The sequence below is a fragment of the Pungitius pungitius genome, chromosome 12 (genome assembly GCF_949316345.1).
Source record: "Pungitius pungitius chromosome 12, fPunPun2.1, whole genome shotgun sequence".
Taxonomy (NCBI): Eukaryota; Metazoa; Chordata; class Actinopteri; order Perciformes; family Gasterosteidae; genus Pungitius; species Pungitius pungitius.
In genome coordinates, this window is record NC_084911.1 from 342,516 (window position 1) to 363,681 (window position 21,166).

General features: G+C 46.7%; 3 protein-coding genes across 4 annotated transcripts in view; 2 read left to right on the forward strand and 1 right to left on the reverse strand.

The window, feature by feature from the left end:
- Window positions 1-2,996, reverse strand: part of stx1b (syntaxin 1B) — a 14,720-nt gene extending 11,724 nt beyond the window's left edge. Inside the window, exons 1-2 of the mRNA XM_037477252.2 lie at window positions 2,623-2,996; window positions 2,478-2,531 (exon numbers count right to left, since the gene is read on the reverse strand). Of these exons, the coding sequence (XP_037333149.1) occupies window positions 2,478-2,507 (30 nt within the window). The 5' untranslated portion in view covers window positions 2,508-2,531; window positions 2,623-2,996. The remainder of the gene's footprint in view (window positions 1-2,477; window positions 2,532-2,622) is intronic.
- A 3,361-nt stretch (window positions 2,997-6,357) lies between these two features.
- On the forward strand, window positions 6,358-11,162 carry si:dkeyp-113d7.10 (uncharacterized). The gene is made up of 5 exons (XM_062566284.1): window positions 6,358-6,905; window positions 8,678-8,980; window positions 9,161-9,502; window positions 9,579-9,823; window positions 10,082-11,162. Exons 1-5 carry the CDS (start codon window positions 6,554-6,556, stop codon window positions 10,328-10,330), a joined length of 1,491 nt encoding a protein of 496 aa, XP_062422268.1. The 5' UTR covers window positions 6,358-6,553; the 3' UTR covers window positions 10,331-11,162.
- A 4,049-nt stretch (window positions 11,163-15,211) lies between these two features.
- On the forward strand, window positions 15,212-19,562 carry si:dkeyp-113d7.1 (uncharacterized protein LOC407709 homolog). 2 transcript variants are annotated; one of them, XM_037477243.2, is made up of 3 exons: window positions 15,212-15,467; window positions 16,618-17,205; window positions 17,538-19,562. In XM_037477243.2, exons 2-3 carry the CDS (start codon window positions 16,804-16,806, stop codon window positions 18,651-18,653), a joined length of 1,518 nt encoding a protein of 505 aa, XP_037333140.2. In that variant the 5' UTR covers window positions 15,212-15,467; window positions 16,618-16,803; the 3' UTR covers window positions 18,654-19,562. The 2 variants fall into 2 exon arrangements, with proteins under 2 accessions (XP_037333140.2, XP_037333141.2); XM_037477244.2 differs by lacking the exon at window positions 15,212-15,467 and adding an exon at window positions 15,745-16,028.
- Window positions 19,563-21,166: the final 1,604 nt, after the last annotated feature.

Genomic DNA, 21,166 nt, shown 5'->3' on the forward strand with positions numbered 1-21,166 from the left:
TGTTTTTTACTAGCTTATGATCCAACATGGCCGACAGCAGGAAGAGAGAAAGAACGCTCTTCTTCTGTGGCGTCTGGAGGACTTCAAAACTCTCAGTATGAGTATGTTATTCATAACCAGCACCACTGCAGAAGAAGAAGAGATTACGACAGCTCCAGTTAAACCGTGTGAAGATATGACAAAAATCATCATCATCATCATCCTCTTCCTTATCTCCATTATCTCCATCCTCATCCTGTTCCTCCTCTCCTTCATCTCTATCATCATCATCATCCTCTTCCTTATCTCCATCCTCATCCTGTTCTTCCTCTCCTTCATCTCTATCATCATCATCATACTCTTCCTTATCTCCATCCTCATCTTGTTCCTCCTCTCCTTCATCTCTTTCATCATCATCCTCTTCCTTATCTCCATTATCTCCATCCTAATCTTGTTCCTCCTCTCCTTCATCTCTATCATCATCATCCTCTTCCTTATATCCATTATCTCCATCCTCATCCTGATCCTCCTCTCCTTCATCTCTATCATCATCATCCTCTCCATCATTCGCATCATTCTCACCTCAGGACAGAAATCAGGTGACCTGATTGAGAGGACACAAGGACAAAGAAAAGGAAGCATGAAGAACCAAGAGAGGCCTGCTGAAGGTAGGATGGAGAATGTGTGGAGGATAGACGGAAAAGGGATGTGGGCCTGAGGATGGAGGATGTTTGTATAAAGGGTGGAGGTATAAACTATGGATGAATAAAGGATGGCTGAATCAAATATAGACATATAAAGGATGGAAGAAAGGATGGAGATGTTAAGGATAGGGATATTACAGCTGAAGATATAAAGGATGGAATCAAAAATAGGATGGAGAAATAAAGGACAGAGATATAAAGGATGGTAGCATAAAGGATGGAGGAATATAGTTTAGAGATATAAAGGATGGAGATATTACAGGTGGAGATGTAAAGGATGGAAGCGATACTATGGGTGGAGATATAGAGCATGGAGGAATAAAGGATGGAGATATAAAGGATAGAGATATAGAGGATGGAGGAACAAAGGGTGGTGATTTAAAGGATGGAGAAATAGAGCATGGAGGAATAAAGGCTGGATGAATGAAGGACAGAGACATAAAGGGTGGAGATATAGAAGATGGAGTAATAAAGGCCGTAGATATAAAGGATGGAGATATAGAGGATGGAGGGGAAAAGTATGGAGGAATGAAGGCTAGAGAGATAAAGGATGGAGATATTACAGGTGGAGATGGAAAGGATGGAAGGGAATGGGGTGGAGGAATAAAGAAAAACGATGTTATGGGTGGAGATATAAAGGATGGAGGAATAAAAGACTGAGATATAGAGCATGGAGATATAAAGGATGGAGATATAGAGGATGGAGGAATAAATGATAGGATGAATAGGATGGAGGTGTAGAGGAGACCTTTTAAGTCACACAGTCGGCTCTGAGATGGTGTATTAATCAGTTCATCAGGCACGTTCACCTTATATTGATCATTGTGTCTTTGATCAGGTTCTAGATGTAAAAGAAAAGAGAAGTCAGGCAAATATCCAATAGATCAATCAAATATTAGGAGGAGATGTATTGATTGATGGGTGTTTATCAGTGAATAGATGTATTGAGAGAAGTGTGTGTGGATATTTATAGATCGGTATTGATAGATTTACAGATTTGGGGGCTGACTCTGGTGTTGGTGGTCGGAGGCGGAGCTGCTGCAGAGTTTGACCAGCTGATGTGACCCCCCCCCCCCCCCACACACCCCCCACCTCAAGAATCCCACCACAATCCGCCCAAACCGCGGGCATCAGCTGTTCGCTCACCAAGCACCGCGCCTCGACCCCCCCCCCCCCTCCATGCAGACCCTCAGTCATAAAATGGGTGAGGCTTCGCTACAATGAAGGACCCCCCCCCCCCCACACACACATCACTATCACCCGTAGGGAGACAGGAGGAGCAAACACGCGGTGGAGCAGATGGAGCTGCACCTTGATCCATCCAGCCGAGTATCGATCCTGCTCCACCTGATCGGGACTGATGGAGCTCCACACACGCGCCCCTCCGTCAGGGTGGAGGAGGCGCGCAGGCTGCAGGATGCGGCCTCCGACTCACACACACACATAAAATTCACTGGTCCTCCCCCCTCCTCCTCCTCCTCCTCCTCCTCCTCCTCCTCCATCATCAGGTCATCCAGCACGCATGCATGGACACGCGCGGCTCCATCAGCAGCGTTTTTTATTTATTTATTCATGCAGCGCTGCACGCGGGGGCCTCTGCGGTCTAACCGGGTCCGGTACCGGAGGAAAACTGTGACCTCCAGCCGGTGTGAACCCAGCGCCCCCTCACTCCGAAGACCCGATCCCCGCTCTGCATTCACAGCGTGAGGCGGCGAGGCCCGCAGGGGAGGGGGAGGGGGAGGGGGGGGGCATGGAGGCCAACCGCACGGACAGAAAGAGCAAAATGGAGCTTACGCTTCGCAGTTCCGCCGTACGGTCCTTCATGGTGTCCTCGCGCCGAGCTGGCTGCTAGAAGAAAGATATAAAGCCGGAGAATCGTCCCTGGTCCGGGAGTACCGGGAGTACCGGGAGTACGGGGAGAGGGGGGAGGGGGGGTTACCGAGACCGCGTCGTTCGTCGCTGCTTCTGCTCTCTGAGATCCCCAAAAGATCTCCGCTAGTATTGGTTCCGCTCGTCCTCCTCTTCTTCACGGAGATGGAGGTGTGACGCGTCTCCGCCTTCTGCCGCTGCTGCTCAGGGGTTTTATCCGCAGGTTGGATCCCTCCTCCGCTGCGTGCACATATGGATGCGTGCACAGCTATACGTATTGATGCGTGCGTGCGTGTGTGCGTGCGTGTTTGTGTGTGTGTGTGTGTCGTGCCGCTCCGCCGCTGTGGCTCAGGCTCGGCGGCTCCTCTTCCTCCTCGATGCGGTCGCAGTGTGGCCCCGCAGCGCGCTGAGCTACCGGCAGAAGAACCGACCGAGAGAGAGAGGGGGAGGGCGGGAGAGAGAGGGGGGGGGGGGGGTGGTACTGATGCTGCAGAAAACGAGAGAGGCGGCGATGCGGAGGGAATGCGGTGCCAGTGCGCAGGCGTCAACTCATTCCACCCTCCATCTTTACCGTCTGCTGCCTACCCCCCCCCCCCCCCCCGTGCCCCCTCCCTCCTTCCTCTCTCTGCAGCGGCAGGGAGGTGTGCTTAGTTTCAGGTGAATGAGAATCAGGGAGGGGGGGGGGGTTAGGGTCCCCCCCCCTCAGTTAATTACTGAAAAATGTATGAAAGTACTGTCGAATCTGTATTTTAAAGTATGACACTGATAGAATTGAATGATTTACAAATGTTTCAAAAGGAAACCCTTAGAATTGCTGTTGTAGAAAATGTTTTATTTTGTAGTTTCCTGCCTCTTGGGTCCCTGGGTTAACTTCACTTCCTGCCGTGGCCCTTAAAGAAATTTGTTTTTTGATAAATAAAGTATTTTGTTAGTTAAGTTGACATTTGAGCCCTGCTTCCGCCACCTCATGGTGACCCTAAAGCCATACAATAATATGCATTTATTAAAGCCAAAGCTGTGTCAAACACATTTAACAGTGATAGCATTTTTGAAAAATACAAATAATAAAAGTAACATTGGAGTTGTTGAAGCAAATTCAAACACATCCAAAAAAGACATTTGAAGTAATTAAATGACTAAATACTGATAATATCCACCTTATTCTACCCTGAATATAATCACAGATCAATGATGTAGATCCTTATGTCTTTACGTTAAATGTAGACACTTGATGCAATATGATTATAATATGTGAGTAATGGGCGGAGTTAGTCAGCTGAAGGAGGAGTAAATACAGCAGTATACTGAAAATACTCTGACTAGTGTGCTGCATAATGCATCAACTTTTGCTGCATTTAACGGTGTTCAACCGTATTTATGGAGAACAGTATATTACGATTAAGAATTTCTTACAGTAAGTCAGACTTGTTCTTACTGCTTTTCCTTCTGCTCAGTCAGGGCCCTCAAGGCGCTGCTTGCTAAGCGAACAGCTGATGCTCAGGTTTGGTAAAACGTGGGACATTGTTGGCACTTGAAACATGTGAAATGATGTTTGATGTTTGAGAGTTGAGAGCAAAGTGCACGAGGACAACAGGAAGAGTCCGTGGTTCAATACGTTCCAGTTCAAAAAATACAACTAAACCAGCGTCTTAAATACACAGTGATTCATTTATAAGATTTAGTCTTTAGAAGAAAAACAAACTTTACATTGCCATTATTGAATTTCAAAATATGCTATAAATTAGTTATTTTTTTAAAATCTATTTACAGCCCCAATTACTAGTCATTTGTTGTTCCTGTACAAATACACAGAGCATTCACTATTCATTCATGGAAAGTTATATCAGTAATATTAATATATAAAGTATTAATCATGTAAATGTTAATAGTATTATCAGTAATACTAATTTACTGATTTATATAATTATAATTGATATTATAATCAAAGTAAAAAAAAGAATGATATAACTGCTAAATCATATAATTAGCAACAATAGCAATGACTTAATAATATTAACAACAAATAGTAGAGATGTTATATTGATCAATACTATATGTAATAGTGATGACATGATATTACTAATAATGAGTCATAATAACAACTTTAACAACTTAATATTAATATCAATAGCTATGTGATGGTGTGTCTTCACTCTGCACAACCTATGATAGTTCTCATGGTTCATTTCTCCTGAATCATCTTCTCCTCAAATCAACATGACGTCACTAGCAACATCCCAGTGTGTCGGCGGCAGAGAGGGGGCGGGGCTAGCCCTGCTTTGTGTCCGCAGAGGAAACCACGCCCCCCGCACACACGTACACTGCTCAAGTGAGCGCGTGCCGCAGGAAAGGGACACACCTCCAAAACGAGCCCGCCATTCTGCTCCGGTCGTTACGGTAAAGAACGCGCGTGTCGTGCTGAGGGGCGGGGCCAACCGGGGGCCACCAGCTCCCGTCGTCGAGCCGAACCGGTCCGGTCCACACGCCCCCCCTCTCCCCACGTGCTCTCTATGGCCGGCCGTGTGGGGCCGTAATGCGGCCAGAATCTCGAGCAGCGGCCCGCTGACCAGCTGGAAGTCTTCTTCTTTTTGAAATAGTGTGACATCGACGCTGTTACGTCATCAATGCGTCTCCAGAACGTCCAAATGGAGCTGAGGCAAACTGGTTAATTTCCTTCGACTTCATCTTTATCAATGAAAATGCTTTGGTCATCACTTTTTATTCATATTGTAAAAATTCACATGATGTCATTTAATTTAAGTTCAATCAGATGCTCCTTTAATTATGAAACCCTAACCCAAAGGTCATAAAACAGCTTTTTTTTAGATATTTACTTTGATTCATGAAAGTGGAGTTATCTTGAATTAGGATTTGAAGGTTTAAACAGCGAGGTTATATAACCGGTGGCGGCTGGTCCATAGAGGGCAATGGGGCATAGCCCCAGCATAAGCGACAACATTTTTAAAATTATTATATTAAAAATACATTTTACAAATAGTCATTATTTGTGCTTTTTAAACGTAGATTATATACCCGGTAATATTTGTAAGTTAAGATATCTGCGCAAATAGGCTTTTCCTGCACGTCCCCAACGCTTGTCTGCAGCAGAGACATAAAACCCTAAGCCCATCTGTGCTGGCGGGTCTAAGAAGCAGTCAGCCAATCACTGATAAAGTTAATGAGTGACTATAAACTACATTAAGATTTGGGCTTACCCTTCGCCGCCCTACGTTGCGCTCTGGTCAGAGCGAGTCTCTGACGCGCGGTTTAACAACAGAACAAGAGCGACCCCCGGCAGCGTCCTTCCAAGAAGACCCGACCCGAACTCGCTACGAAACCACCCTGAAGCAAAAGATATGCTAAACTAATTTATAGATGAACAAATGAATGCCCCAAATGGTATTAAAGAGTATTTCATGTTTAATTACATTTGAAGATGTGGACCATGGGGATATTTGTCAAGCAAATGTGATTTAAAGTAATGATATAAACACAAGTGTTAAACAAAAACAAGTGTAGTAATACAACACATCTCATAAAACCCAGATGTTTTTGTAGGCTGTTGTTTTATTTTATTAAAGTCGAGATGTTGGTCCAGCGATTTATTTAATGTACTAATATTGTGGTACTGTGGAGCCACGGTGTGTCATTTGGGAGAAATAACACGGTTCAGAGTCCGTGCTGACATTTGGGAATGACTGATGTTATTTTGTGAAAAGCCAAAATGGCGTGGGACTGACTGCCAGGGCGCGAGCGTGCACGATGACATGTGGGCGGGAAAATGCTGCTGCGCCTCTACTCGGGTCTTTCCGGCAGAACCGCCGAGCTGAACACGCGAGGCGGAGAGAGAGCAACAGCAGCCGGAGGAGCCGAGCCGCCGCCGGAACCAACCGACCGACTCCCGGGGCTGGATCCTACCGTTTCTACACCCAGTTTGTCGTCGGGCGGACCGGGCAGTTGGCTGCTGGGCTCCGCAACACGAGAATGAGAGAACCGGAAACATGAACGGGGCCGTGTATATTTCGTTTTTCCAGGGCCAGCTGGAGTCCGTGCTGGAGCAGGTCGTCCAGCTCGCCGTGCAGGAGATCAGCAAGACGGTGGGCTCCAGCCTCAACACGCTGCTGCTGGAGGCCGCCGGCAAGGAGCAGGAGAACCACCGGCTACGCCTCCGTCTGCAGGCCTGGGAGAACCGGGGCCGAGAGGACGGCGGACGCTGCGGGCGGAAAGAGGCGGGCGACGAGGGGACAAAGCCCGAGCAGCCGCTGCAGCAGCTTCACGACGCCGGACGACACGGGCCGGAGCCTGGCGTCCACACCGATGTACGCCGCCTGGAGCAGCGGGGAAGGGTCGTGGGTACGTAGCAACAAAGCCCCCCCCCCCCCCCCCCGTTACACAACACGCGCATTCGCATGCAAACAAAACAGCGCGGCGCGCTCCTCCTCCTCAGCGTTGCGTAACTGCAGGAGCCGATAGCCGCGCGAGGAGGAGCGCGTGAGGCCCCTGGTGGAGGCCCGGGGGCGCGGCTCGCTCGCAGCCGGGACCTGAACGCTGCGGCCCGGACACCGCGGCGGGCCGTAGGGGGGTCCGTCGGAGCAGGCTGTGACGCTTATTTATGGAACAAACGTCATCAATATTCCGATATACGTCACGCACACTAACCGAGAGTAAAAATAGTAATATAAGGGCCGACTGCAGGAGACGCTCTCGTGGGTCATAGCAATGTTTATTCTGCTTTCTTTGAATATTCCGATGTTCCTTCCGTGTAGTGACCAGCAGGGGGCGACTCCTCGGGTCCCATAGACGTCTATGAGAGTAAATCTATACGATATATTATATATGATTGACAGGTCTCTGCTTCCTCCTCGGTCGTTGCTCACTGGTTGATGAAACCAAAGAACTCAAGGCTTCAAAACATCTTGGAAACCAATGAGAGACGTCACCATGACGACGATGTCCACTTTGTTATTGTTAACAAACAGAAATGTCTATGTACCATGTGTTTCTCTTATGGCCCCCCAACACAGTCTGGAAGGTTTTTCCCTTTGCAATTATCTACTCCTCGCCAGTTCTGCCCCGACACGATAAATCAATACGGAAAATAAGAGTTAGAGTAATAAAAAGTGTATTGGAATACCACAACTACAACAACAACACCACAGTAAACCATTGTGGCCGAGATTAATGCAACATCTTTTAATGTAATTAACGAGGGTTCGTTTACTGAAGAACTGAGCAGAGGAATCACTGCACGTGTCAAACAGAAGGGGGATGAGAAGCAAACGGGCCACTTAAAGCACCGCTATGCTAAGCTAGCTGCTATGCTAAGCTAGCTGCTAACTGTGTCCCTAAAGGACGTGGTCTGAACTGTCCTGCTAAATGTGGGGACATTGTTTGCACTTCAAACACATTAAATGATGGAGAGATGAGAGCAAAGTGCACGAGGACAACAGAAGAGTCTCCATGATGATCACATGTGTGTAGCTTTGTGTTAAAATAACATTTAAACAACAGTGTGTAAAATACACGCTTTCTAAAGTGACCACTTTTAAGATTTAGTCTTAATGAAAAACAAACCTTCATTAATTGCGATTAAAGAATCTCAAATTGTGCGATTAATTAGTTAGTTTGTTTTAATCCATCTTATTTATATATTACATGGTGAACAACAGAACAGCGTGTTGTAGGTTAAGGATCAGACGCTTGTTGTTGTTGTTGTTGTTGTTGTCACACAGGTCTGGGGACAGGTGACACACACCAGTAGCCAGCAGATCCAGACCTCTGAGGGTATGACAGAGATAATGAGGCCTCTGCCCCCTCAGGTCAAAGGTCACTGCTGTGTCACAGTGGGGGGTGACATGTGCGGCGTGAATTAGGCTGAGGGGAGGGACAGATGGGTGGAGGAGAGGACGGGGTGAGGAGGAGTTCAGTGCTCCTCCTGGTGTCACCGGGTTGCACAGAAGTAGAACGTGAGTCAGGAGGTCACATGACGCAGAGGTCACATGACGCAGAAGACATGGATGAGTTTCATCAATATTTAAAGATAAAATAAAGTTGAATGGAATTAGAGTACACGCATGTATGCATATGCACTTGTTGTTGTTTACGTCGTTGTTTACGTCCCACAGACCAGCTGAAGGGGGTCATGGAGCAGGTTCTAGACTTCGCGGTTCACGAGCTGACGAAGATCGTGGAGGCCTCATTCGACGACCTGCTGCTGGAGATCACCAAGATGGAGCGAGAGCAGCAGGACCTGGGGGAGACGCTGGACAGGAGCTCCGACAGGGGGGGAGGGGAAGACAAAGGGAGAGGAGGAGCCGGGGGCCGGAGGAGGGGGTCGGAGAACGACTCGGTGTCCCCCAGTGACTCTGAGGACACCCGGGAGGAGCTGTCCAAGCTCCGCGGGGCCAAGGAGGTGCCACGGAGACACGGTGGGTGGAGCCTGACTGTGATGTCACAGCTAAGTGCACCTTCTCCATCTGCTCCTTTACCTCCTTCCTCCTACTCACCCTCCCCTGTTTCCTCTTCTCCCTTCTAACATTTTTCCTGATCCTCCTCTCTTGCCCCCCTTGCCTCCTCCCCCTCTTTAATCTTGTCTCTCCCCCCCTCAGACCCGGAGCGCCCCCCCGTCCTCTCTGTGTCTCAGGACTGGGTTCCCATCCTGGACAAGGTCTTTGGTCAGAAGTGGTGCAGTGACGTCTGGCAGATCAAGGACCTTGATCGAGGAAGAGGAGGTGGAGGTGGTGGTGGGCAGGGTCATGTGGCGCCTCTCTCCACCCCCTCAGTGACCCTGGAGCCCTCCCCCTCCTCCCCCCAGCAGGACCCCCGGTGGACTCCTCTGGAGGACATGGAAGTGTTTTCTCCTGATGAAGAAGCTGCAGATGGTCAGAGAAGGACCAACAGACCTGGACCCCATGCAGGAGCCAAACCCGGACCCCCCCACAGCCCGACAGGTGAGACCACAACAGCTGTTTACTTAAATATATAACCACTGAAGATATACAAACATCTCTGGTCTCTGGTCTTCAGGGTCTTCGGGATCTTCAGGGCGGCGTTCTTCTGCCTCGATGCTGCACCGTCTCCTGACTCTTCCGTCCCAGCTGCTGGACGAGGAGGACCAGGCCCCTAAAGAGACCGGGGCGGTCCTCCCGGAGGACGGGCCCACGGAGCGTGCATGCCGGGTCGCTGCATCTCCTACTGGGGGGGAGGACGAAGAGGAGGAGGAGGAGGAGGAGGGGGAGGGGGGGGGAGAGGAGGAGGACAAAGGGAGGAAGGTGAGAAATCAAAATCATTTGATTTAAAGCACCAAAAGCTGATCTTTTTCTTCTCTTGTTTTTAACATAAAACTTTTAGAGCAGTTTCAGACGACATTAAAGAGCTAAAAATATAATATTACCTGATTTAATGTGAATTAAATTGATTTTTAATTAAAAATAAAATATATAGTCATAACAATGTCATTGAATATAAATAAATGTAATAAGTGTGTGTGTGTGTGTGTGTGTGTGTGTGTGTGTGTGTGTCACACACAGAGGAAGAGGAGGAGGGTCTGGTCCGAGTGTGAGGAGTGCGGTCGAAGGTTCAGTCGGATTTCTCTCCTGAAGTCTCACCGCCTGACGCACGGTGCCTCCTCATCGTCTCCGTTAGGCTCCGCCTCCTCTTTGTCTTTGTTAGGCTCCGCCTCCTCCGTGCTGCGCTGCTCCGCCTGCGGGAAGAGGTTCTCCTCAGCGACCCGCCTCCACAGCCACGTCCGGACCCAGCACCCCGAGGACCGGTCCTGAGCTAACGACAGGACCAAGGGAACCGGATCCCCAGACCAGGATCCACAGGACCAGGATAAAAAGAAGATGGACCGGTACACCTATATATTATAACTAAAGAGACCGCTATTGGAATTGATCAATTAAGATCACTATCAAGCTATAAGCTTCACTTGAAATAATAATAATGTTATGAACAATAATTCTAATCAATCATCTTCTATTTATCATGGTGATAATTATTATTATTATTATAGTATTATTCATATTTATAATATGTTGAACGTTTTTTATCATTTCAAATAGTAATTCAATTTGAAACTTCATAAATTAGATTAATTATAAAGTCCATCCCTCGTCGACCAATCAGGAGTCAGATGACAAATATTCAACCACTTTGATCATGATATTGAATGTTGGTTCAAAGCTGAATTCAGAGCGCAAGTGGAGACTGATCACAGGAGTTATTGATGAGGAGGGAAGGGACATCTCAGCATGTCTTCTGTCTCCTGCTTCCTATCTCCTCTGGTGTTTTTTTATATTTAATTGACCGATTCTTTTTATTCTGTGATTATTATTATTATTTTCTTGGTCATGATTTAAATCTTAAAGGTTTTCTCTTTTCTAAAATGAACTTGATTGTTTGGACTCGTTGAATGTGAATCCCGACACGTTTAATTCCTACAATTGTTTTAAGAGTTTTCAGACATAAACTGATGATGACGTGAGAGAAAATAGGATGGTCGTTAAATCCCGCTTCACTTCCTTTCCTCGTTCCCTACTTCCTTGTTCCTCAGGTCAGTTCAGTGACCTCTCGTCAACACACACACACACACACACACACACACACACATATATATCAATTCATTTATATATGAATGATATTTCAATTTCTGTCTTTCACTCTGGCTTTAACTTTTTTACATTACATTACATGTCATTTAGCTGACGCTTTTATCCAAAGCGAAGTACAATAAGTGCATTTCCACATAGATACAAACTCAGAAAACAAGTATCAAGAAAGTACATTTTTCATCAAATAAGCAGTTACAAATCATGTTATAATTCTTTCCTTTTTCTATATGGAAGCTGCATAGTGCCAACAAGGAAAAAACAATTAGGGAAATATTAAGAATTTTACTTGCAATGTAAATATCCAGGTGTGGATAGATTCAAACACTGAAACCGTTCCGCCAAAAATGCTGTCAAATAAATTCACTTTAGGAAATGTGAAATACAGAAATCAGGAACTTATTTTCTGAAAATTCTATTTAGTCAAATTATCGCCAAAAGGAGACAATTATAAATATGTTCATAATAAAACAATTTATAATCAATTTATAATAATAAAGTAAAGTATCTAAATTAAATCAATATTCATAAAGAAATAAGCAAATTTGACACATGGACACAAACTCGATTAGTAAGATATGAAACATGTATAACATTTTCATAATTTTATTTTATTCTTTATTTTTATGAAGCTTTCATTATTTTACCAGATAAATGCAAAAACAAATATCCACATTCAGTTCATTAATTCTCTTTTAAATGTGGAGGACGTCGTCTTGAACGGGGACATTTGTTACTTTGAGGTATTGATCCGATTCCTCATGCGTAATTCTGACGGTCGATGTTTACGCTCTCATGCTAACGAAAGCTACTTGTCCGCTTCGCTAAGGTCAGAATGCTAACGAAAGCTACTCGTCTGCTTCGCTAACGTCAGAGCGCTAATGAAAGCTACTCGTCCGCTTCGCTAACGTCAGAGCGCTAACGAAAGCTACTCGTCCGCTTCGCTAAGGTCAGAATGCTAACGAAAGCTACTCGTCCGCTTCGCTAAGGTCAGAATGCTAACGAAAGCTACTCGTCCGCTTCGCTAAGGTCAGAAACGCTCCGACTTCCTGTTTCCAGCCTGCGAACATGTTGACGCACCTCATTTTGTTCCGAATGTCTGTACCCGTTTTCCACACAGACATCGTTACCTCAGCAAACGCACAACATTCATACGTTACTACAATTATATTATTTTCTTCTGTTTTCATGTGCCTGTTTTTTTTTTTTTTTAACAGATCTGATGCGGTCGAGTAAAATCCACAAAAACATGAACATCTCAGGTTTGAAGATTAAGTCCTTCAAGACGATTTTTTTAATGAGGTAACATCGTCTTCCAGGACTTCTTAAATATAACCAGAACAAAATGACTGATCTGAGAAGTCAGAACTCTAAATTCATTTCCTCACTGTTCTCATTTTAATCCTTTAGATGTAAATAAAAACATCTGCTTCCAGAGGTTTGTTTCCAACTCAACACACACAAGGAATTAGTCACTTGTTTTTTACACGGCAGCATCAGATCCACCTGGGTCATGTGATCTGTTGACGGGCGGATCCACCTGTGGTTGTTGTTGTTTACAGAAACCAAACGGGCCGCGTTTCCAAACCTAGTCAATTTTGGACCACAAAATGATCAGAACTTTGGAGCGATTTCATTAAAACGAGGCAGAAAGTAGAAACTGGCCTTGATGTACAAACCGACATTGCTAGACTTTTTCCCATTTGGTTCTGTTACAAACCGGATCTAAAATGGGCTTAAAAGGATGATCAACACAACGTGCACAGAACTCTGAAGGTGCAAAATACCTTTCATCGTGACAAACAATAATGAGAACATAAAAGTAGGCATCTGTTGGATGCATGAGTCCCCTCGTCCCCCCCGAGTGAACACTTGGTGGAACCCCCTGTCACGGTCTTCTGTGGAATGTCTTCTTCCTCATGTTGCTGAGTCTCCCACAATGTGTTGAACTCCAAACAGGATTTCTTCTAGTTTACTGTCAACAGCGTCTTTCTTCCTGCCACTCTTCCATAAAGGACAGATTAGTGGAGGACATGGTACTAGTTGTCCTGTGGACAGATTGTCCCCCTCAGATATGGAACTCTGAAGCTGCTCCCGCTCTGTGACATGTTTTTATAAGTTAACCCTGAGCTGTTGGATGAGCTCCTTGGTCTCCATGATGCTCTCTAACACTCTGAGGCCTCCACAGAACACGTGTATTCATCCTGAGATTAAATAGCAGACATGTGACCTGATCTACTAATTATGAGACCTGGAAACAGGTGGCACAAGATCTCTGAGGGTCATACAGTGAATACATTTGAACTTTTCAGATTTATATTTGTGAATAATTTTCAAATGCAACTTTGACCGACTTCCAGATGATGGACTATTTTGTGTTGGTCCATTACATGAAATCCCAATGAAATACTTTTAAATCTGTGTTTATACCACAAGGAAATGTAAAAAGGTCCAAGGGGGGTGAATACTTCTGCAGGGTCCTATATGTACAGATACACATTTCAACGGAGTCCTGGTGAGTAGAAGCTGTAGCAAGTAGATGTAGAACTCAAAGGGGTTCCTCAGGGAACGATTGGAGGTCTCATTGCTTCATGTGACGGGATAAAAGGGATGTTTTTAACTCTTTTTGAATTGTGAACTTTATTCATACTTTACGTTTGTAACCGCGCGGGGAAATGAGAATGTTTTTTATTATTTTAAATATCCATTTCTACTCCGCGTTCATTTGTGTTTTACATTCGATGCAATACTTTTGATAAAAATTGGCTGTTTTTTTTGTAATTCAGTAATCTAATAAAACCAAATCTAAATGTTTCATATTTAATAAATTACAATTTAAAATAAGTGCTGGAGTGAAATGACCTTTAGTCGGTTATTGTGAACTGATGTGACCTTTGACCTCTTGATAGAAGCTACACCGTCTGAGTGTTAAACTGTCCACCATGACGATGATGATGATGTTTTTTCTTTTATTGTTTACCTGCTTTAGTCCATGAGACCAGGTTCTTTTTAGTGTTAAAACAAACAAAACCAATAAATGTTCACAACGACCAGACAAGTCTGATTTACTCATTTAAAGTAATGACTTCATGTTATTTATGTTGAACCTCCTTTGCATTTTGTTTGGTTTAATCCCAAAATCCCAAAGGGCTCTATTGGATGGAGATGTGGTGACTTGAGATGATATGAGCTTTGTGACATGGTGCATCATCCTGCTAGAAGTAGCCATCAGATGGTACATTGTGGTCATAAAGGGATGGACATGGTAGGCTGCAGCATTCAAACCATGCTCAATGGGTGCTAAGGGGCCCATAGTGTGCCCCCCCCCTTACTTATAGTATTAAATATTTGAATATAAAAGTTATAAGAAATACTGATGCAAAATAGTACAACATATACATAAAAAGGTCTGATCGGTTTATGTTGTGAATCTATTTTTAAAATATGAATGTAATCAGATATTTAATGAGCGGGTTAATTAGTCATTTAGCAGAATTTCAGTCAGTATTACTGGACATGGTTGACCATGACATACTGCTGGATAGACTAATCAACTGGGTGTGTCTCTGGCACAGCATTCTACTGGTTTGAATGCTACTTGAAAAACTGAAATCACTTTGTAGCTAGTTACACATCTGAGCTGAAGAAAATGACACGTGGTGTTCCCCAAGGTTCAACACTGGGGCCTCTACTGTTCAACATCTACATGCTTCCATCAGCTCAAAATGGGAAAACAGTTAAGTGTGTTCTAGTTGTGCAGATGACACAGTTCTGCATGAGTAGATATCACCAAGGGACTACAATTGAATACAAGGGGCTCAGCTCTTTTAAATCCAGATTAAAGACTTTTCTGTTGGCTGCTGCCTTTATTCTATTTTTAGTTTCAATCATGTTTGTAAATATCTATGTTTTAATGGTTGTATGTGCAGCACTTTGTTTGCTGCCTTGTTGATAAAATGTTCTGTACAAATAAAATTGCCTTGATGACATCACCACATGACCCGGATCGGGAGGGGGTGACGATAATCATTTGGCGATGTTCCGCGCGCGTGCCCGCTAGTTTAGCTGCGCGCGACTTTCTACTACCGTTGCCGTAGTTACCTAGCACGGCCAGTGGGCAGGAAGAAGGGAAGGAAGCGAGGAAGGAGGGAGGAGAAGAAGGAGGGAGCGGAGTTAGTCAGTGGTAGAGGGGAGGAGAGGAGGCGAGGCGGCGGCTTGTTCTGCCGAGGAGGACGTGGCGGGTCCGGCGGAGTTCAGCTACAAGTGACCGAGGAGGACATCCAGCCATGAACCGGACCGCAAGCAGGTAACGTACCGACGGCCTCACTGCCCGCCGCTCGGCCCGGTTTCCGGCTCCAGCGCCGCGGACAGAACCCGCACAGATTGTTCTATCGTGACCCGGCTGCTGTTCTTTTGTGTCGAAGCTGTCAGTCGCTCCCCGCGGCGATCCAACGTCTGCTACGCGGTAGGGGGGGGGGGGGCAAAGGGGGGGGGCGCTGACCCCCCCGCCCCCGACCTCCTCTGCCTCCCATCACTGCTTCACTCTCACTTTCCCCCCCTGACTACAGCTAGTTAGCTTAGCGGGCTGCTAGTGTGATAAACAAGATGGCCACCGGCTAGCTCTAGCTAGCCAGCGCTACATGGCATCTCGCCCTGTCTTTGTGCGCGAGCGCGTTCCCCTCCGCTGGCACGCGCGGGTCCCCCTCCGGGAGGAAGAAGTCGTGAAGCTAAAAGTTCCCGCCGGTGAATCGGGGATGATCCGTTAACGGAGAGAGACACCGAGACATCGAGCTCCTTTTAACGGCGAAAATCGTAGCAGATTGTTTAGCAGAGTTCCGGCTGCCGGCGGCTCGAGAGGTGTTCACAGGTAGAGAGAGACTTGTGTCCGGGGACACAGCGGGGGGACACAGCGGGGACACTCCGGGGACACAGCGGGGGGACACTCCGGAGACACAGCGGGGGGACACACCGGAGACACAGCGGGGACACTCCGGGGACACTCCGGGGGGGGGGCGGTAGTTTGACGTTGAAAGTACCTCAGTAGTTCATGCATGTTGTCAACTAACTGTAGTACCTTAGTAGTAAGTCAAGTACTACAGTACAAGTATGTGTATTTGTTAGCCAACTGTAGATGAAGTAGTAAAAGTATTGTTTGAGTGTTAATAGAGCAATACTGTTGCAGCTTTTAGAAGTGTATTACTGCAGTACAAGTACCTCTGTAGTAACTCCATGATAGTTTTTTTATTGATACAACTATGACTAATACTGAAACAAAAGTGTGCAGATTCACTCAGTTTTGAGATTAAATACATAATTTGGGTAAATAGTAATAGTGAATGACACGTTATAAATGATTCTATATGGAGTTGATATAAGTGTTAACAATAAATAAATATATAAATGATCTGTAGCTGCGGTCAGGAGTATTTAGTGTAACGTATTTTGTGCCCCTGCAGGCTGGTCGCAGTCAGCTGTGGGCGGTAACCTCAGCAGAGACGCCTGGTTGGGTTCTCAGAGGACACGCCCCCCCCCCCCCCCCCCCCCAGGACAGGTAGATTTCTACGGAGCAGGGCGGGGAAAAGCATCGGCGATACGTCGGCGCAACGAGAGTGAGGCGAGGAGGTTTAGCTCCGCCCCTCACCATGACAGACTTGGAGGCCGACTGTCTAGCCCTGGGCCTGCCCCCTGAGTGCGGCTCCCCCCCCTCCTCCCTGGACTGCGGCTCGGAGCCCGACTGCCCCGGGCTCGGCCCGCTGGCGGCGGAGATCGCAGAGCCGCTGGCGATGCTGCCGTGCGTGAAGAGCGAGCCGGAGGACGGAGACCTGGAGCCCATCCGGACCGTGGACCTGTCGGAGATCCAGCCGCTGTCCACCGCCGAGCTGGGCCAGGACCAGATCAAGATGGAGATCAGCGGGCTGGACTACATCAAGTCGGAGCATCACCACGGCGACCACCACCTGGGCCACTTTCACCACAGCGATGTCACGGAGCTGGACTACAAGTCCCAGTACGAGCCCGGCTCCGTGTTCGACTACATCTCGCAGGTAGGACGTCTCTACGCGCTTCATGCAGCAAACTATTCGCACCCTTCACCCATGGTCACATGACTGCTGGTCACATGACTGCTGGTCACATGACTGCTGGTCTCAGACGAATCCCAGCTGAACCTTTATTTGTGGAGTGAAGTGAGACTTAAAATAATATCAGAAGCTTTAATGTGACTGAAGCGTTCAGCGTGAGCTTAGCATTGATCCAGACTACACCAAGCATTTGACCTTATTTTGTTCGTTGACTTTTTAAATGTTGATATTTCTGCTTATTTTGACCTTTTCCGTTTTGGATAAATCTCAGACAAGCAGCGGTTTGTGTGTTGCAGGTCACGGACACCCTGGAGTACATCAGGTCAGACCACCACGTGGACCTGCAGTGTTACTACACCACCGAGCTGAGCGCCCTGAAGTGTGAGTACCCAGAATCCCACAGCGGGCCCACTCGCCTGCAGCCCCACAGCCTGGAGTCCATCCACATGGCCGAGCTGCGCACCGAGCTCAACAAGCTGCGGCCCGACGCCCTGCTGATGGACGCCATGGGCAAGCCGGACTCCGAGTTTGCCGGGGGGGCGGGGGCGCCGTACGAGGCGGCGCCCGGCGAGGACGGGAAGGAGGCGGGGGCTTCGGGCTCCACGGGAAAACACCAGAACCCAGCAGCGAGGAAGCCCCGCAACCCGCAGGGCGAGAAGCCCTTCTCCTGCGCGCAGTGCGCCAAGAACTTCAGCACGCTGGGGAACCTGAAGACGCACCAGCGCATCCACACCGGCGAGCGGCCGTACTCCTGCTCCCAGTGCGGCAAGAGCTTCGGCCAGGCCGGCAACCTCAAGCGCCACCAGCTGATCCACACGGGCCAGAAGCCCTACGTCTGCGCCCACTGCCCCAAAGGCTTCACCAAGGCCGACGACCTGCGCTCGCACCAGCGCCTGCACACCGGCGAGCGGCCCTTCGCCTGCTTGGCCTGCGGCAAGAGCTTCGGCCAACCCAAGGAGCTGAAGGCCCACCAGCTGAGCCACACCGGCGAGCGGCCCTTCTGCTGCCAGCACTGCGGCAAGAGCTTCGGCAGGGAGTCGGGCTACCGCAACCACGTGCAGATCCACACGGGCGAGAAGCCCTTCACCTGCTCGCAGTGCGGCAAGACTTTCAGCAACTCGGGGGTGCTGAAGACCCACGAGAGGATCCACTCGGGCGAGCGGCCCTTCGGCTGCACGCAGTGCGGCAAGAGCTTCGGCCGCCTGGGCCACCTGAAGGCCCACCAGCAGATCCACACCGGGGAGCGGCCCTACGCCTGCCCCCACTGCGGGAAGACTTTCAGCCAGTCGGGCCACCTCAAAGCCCACGAGCAGATCCACAAGAGGGAGCCCAGCAGCTCCTCCTCCAGCAGCTCCTTGTCCTCCAGCAGCTCCTCCTCCTCCTCCTCCTCCGTCAGCTCTGACAGCAGCTGAGACAAACTCCACCTTTGAACCGCTCGGATAAACAAAGTATTATTCCTCTTTTTTATAAATCCTATATATATATACATAAATATATATATATATACAAGTTGTTTTTCTTACATTTTCATACTGTGTGTGTGTGTGTGTGTGTGTGTGTGTGTGTGTGTGTGTGTGTGTGTGTGTGTGTGTGTGTGTGTGTGTGTGTGTGTGTGTTTGCGCGCTCTTTGAACCGGTCCCAGTACTTTTCTGAAGTACTTCTAAACAAGCACAAAAATACTTCATTTCTAGTACTTTATTTTAATGTGTTTTTTTAATACTGAAACCAGCAGTACCGACAGTACTTCAGAGGGAGTACAAGTACACAAAGTGTAGTTTATTACGTTAAATCATCAGTTTGGTTTCATCATCTGAATTTCTGACATTAAATTTATTCTTTTATGAAGAAAATTGTGGCTTTTTCCAAGATTGTAAAGTAAAAGATTAACAAGAAGTTGGGTAACCACGGCAACGTGAGCCGTTATATTTACACCTGATGATTCCTCTCTAAACATTCCACGTGCTGCCGATGTGGGTATATTGATCTGATGTTGATATATTGATATGTGATTTGTCATGTGACTCACCAGCGGTCATAAAAGGTCCACGTTTAAGGACTCGTGCGAGTACTTGATGAGTACCTGTGTGTACTAGTACTCGCCTTCCACCGGTGGGGACTCTGATGTCATCGGGACTCGATATTGATCCGTATTGATCGATCAGGGACAATAATCTGATGACTCGACATTCCTTCAGTTTAAACCGTTATCTGCTCAAAGAGGACCCCCCCCCCCCCCCCCAGTCCTGATCGCTCACTGTGTACAAATCTTTATTGATTATGTCATTCCTAACGCAATCTAATAAACCTTTTTAAAAAGTGAATCTTGTACCGAAAAAAACAATTCTTAAAAGAAACGTCTCTGTTTTCTTGTCTTGGAGGCGGGAATCGAACCCCCCACCACAGAGTTCCCTTTAAAGCAGGTCGATGTTCTCATGTCTCAAAGGTCCAAGGTGCTCCTTCAGGAGACCCTCAAGCTCCTGCTTCTCCCGGGCCTCCCGTGGGTCCAATAGCACCTCCTGGATGTCCAGACAGGAGGACGAGGAAGAGGAGGAGGCAGTGCCTTCATCACCTCATATGAAATATCAAACGTAAGAACGGATGAACGTGTATTTCATCACAATTTATTATACATGTAGACTGTGTGTGTGTATAATAATAATAATAATAATAAAGTTAGTTTTATTTAGCGCTTTTCAGAGACTCAAAGGCGCTTTACAGGACAGAGTAATAAAAACAAAACAAAAACAAGCAGGATTCAGGGACCGAGGAAAAGAGGGGAGGTCGTGGTGCTGGAGAGGAGCAGAGATGAACAGATGGCTCTTGGGGGGTTTGGATGATGCTGAAGGTCTCAGACGTGTAGATCACTTGGGGATTTTGTAGGTGATCCGGTGGGACATGAAGCCAGTGGAGGTGTTTCAGGACTGGAGTGATTTATATATGTATTGGGGCCGGGACTTTAGCGCATTAATTACGATTAATTAATTACAATGTGAATTAAGATTGATTAATTACACAAAAAATAACACATTAAACATTTTTTACGCATTTTTACACTTATTTTTTGCACCGCGGAACGTTTCTCACTGGATGAGTTTCGGGGGGACCGATTAAACTGGAGCACCAACTAGCGTCCATGACTTCAGACAACAACAAACCACAGTGAACATGAACGAAGAAGCTGACGAGACCGTGTCGGGTGGCCCCGTGAATGGGAAATCTTCTTATAATAAACACACGGATGGAAGCGTCGATAAGAGCGTGGTTGTGTGCAAGCTGTGCAACAAGGAATTCACATCGAGCCTCAAGTATCACCTCAACGCAACACAATTAGCAGCTAGCGTGGACGTACAAGGACCCACACCCAACCCACACTGCACCAGATGACTGGTTTAAGGACCAGGGTAACTAAGTCCACGTCTGAAAAAATAACCAATGTTCTGAATGTACTTGAAAGTATTGGTCTACTTAAAAAAACATAGTTTATAGAAGGTCTACTTACCTATAGGCTACCTGAATTTCTAAAAGTACTATATTTCTAAATATGCTATTGCTACACTTGTCTGCTGGAATTGGTTGAACAAAAATGAAAATCCATGTGAAAAAAATTACTTCTCACTGTTCTCAGGTGAAATATTTATGCAATTAAAATGCGATTAATTTCGATTAATTAATTACAAAGCCTCTAATTAGATTAATATTTTTTATATATATATATAAATGTAATAATTAATTTGTTATAACACATACAATTGTAACAACAGTACTTTAATAACTACAGTAATACACATTTAATCGATTTTAATAATTGAAACAATAAACTTGTTTCTGAAGAAGTTCAGGCGATGGGGTTGGACTCGTGGTGCTGGTGGGTTCTTCTGGATCAACACCCCTCCCCTCCATCAGCCTCCCTGTCTCACCCCTCCAT

Bases quoted from the DNA above. Each gene is read 5' to 3' on its own strand.
- si:dkeyp-113d7.10 (XM_062566284.1), top strand. From the start codon at position 6,554: ATGAACGGGGCCGTGTATATTTCGTTTTTCCAGGGCCAGCTGGAGTCC. The intron at 8,981-9,160 runs GTGGGTGGAGCC...TCCCCCCCTCAG, and splicing joins GGAGGTGCCACGGAGACACG to ACCCGGAGCGCCCCCCCGTC. The intron at 9,503-9,578 runs GTGAGACCACAA...TCTGGTCTTCAG, and splicing joins ACCCCCCCACAGCCCGACAG to GGTCTTCGGGATCTTCAGGG.
- si:dkeyp-113d7.1 (XM_037477243.2), top strand. From the start codon at position 16,804: ATGACAGACTTGGAGGCCGACTGTCTAGCCCTGGGCCTGCCCCCTGAG. The intron at 17,206-17,537 runs GTAGGACGTCTC...TGTGTGTTGCAG, and splicing joins TGTTCGACTACATCTCGCAG to GTCACGGACACCCTGGAGTA.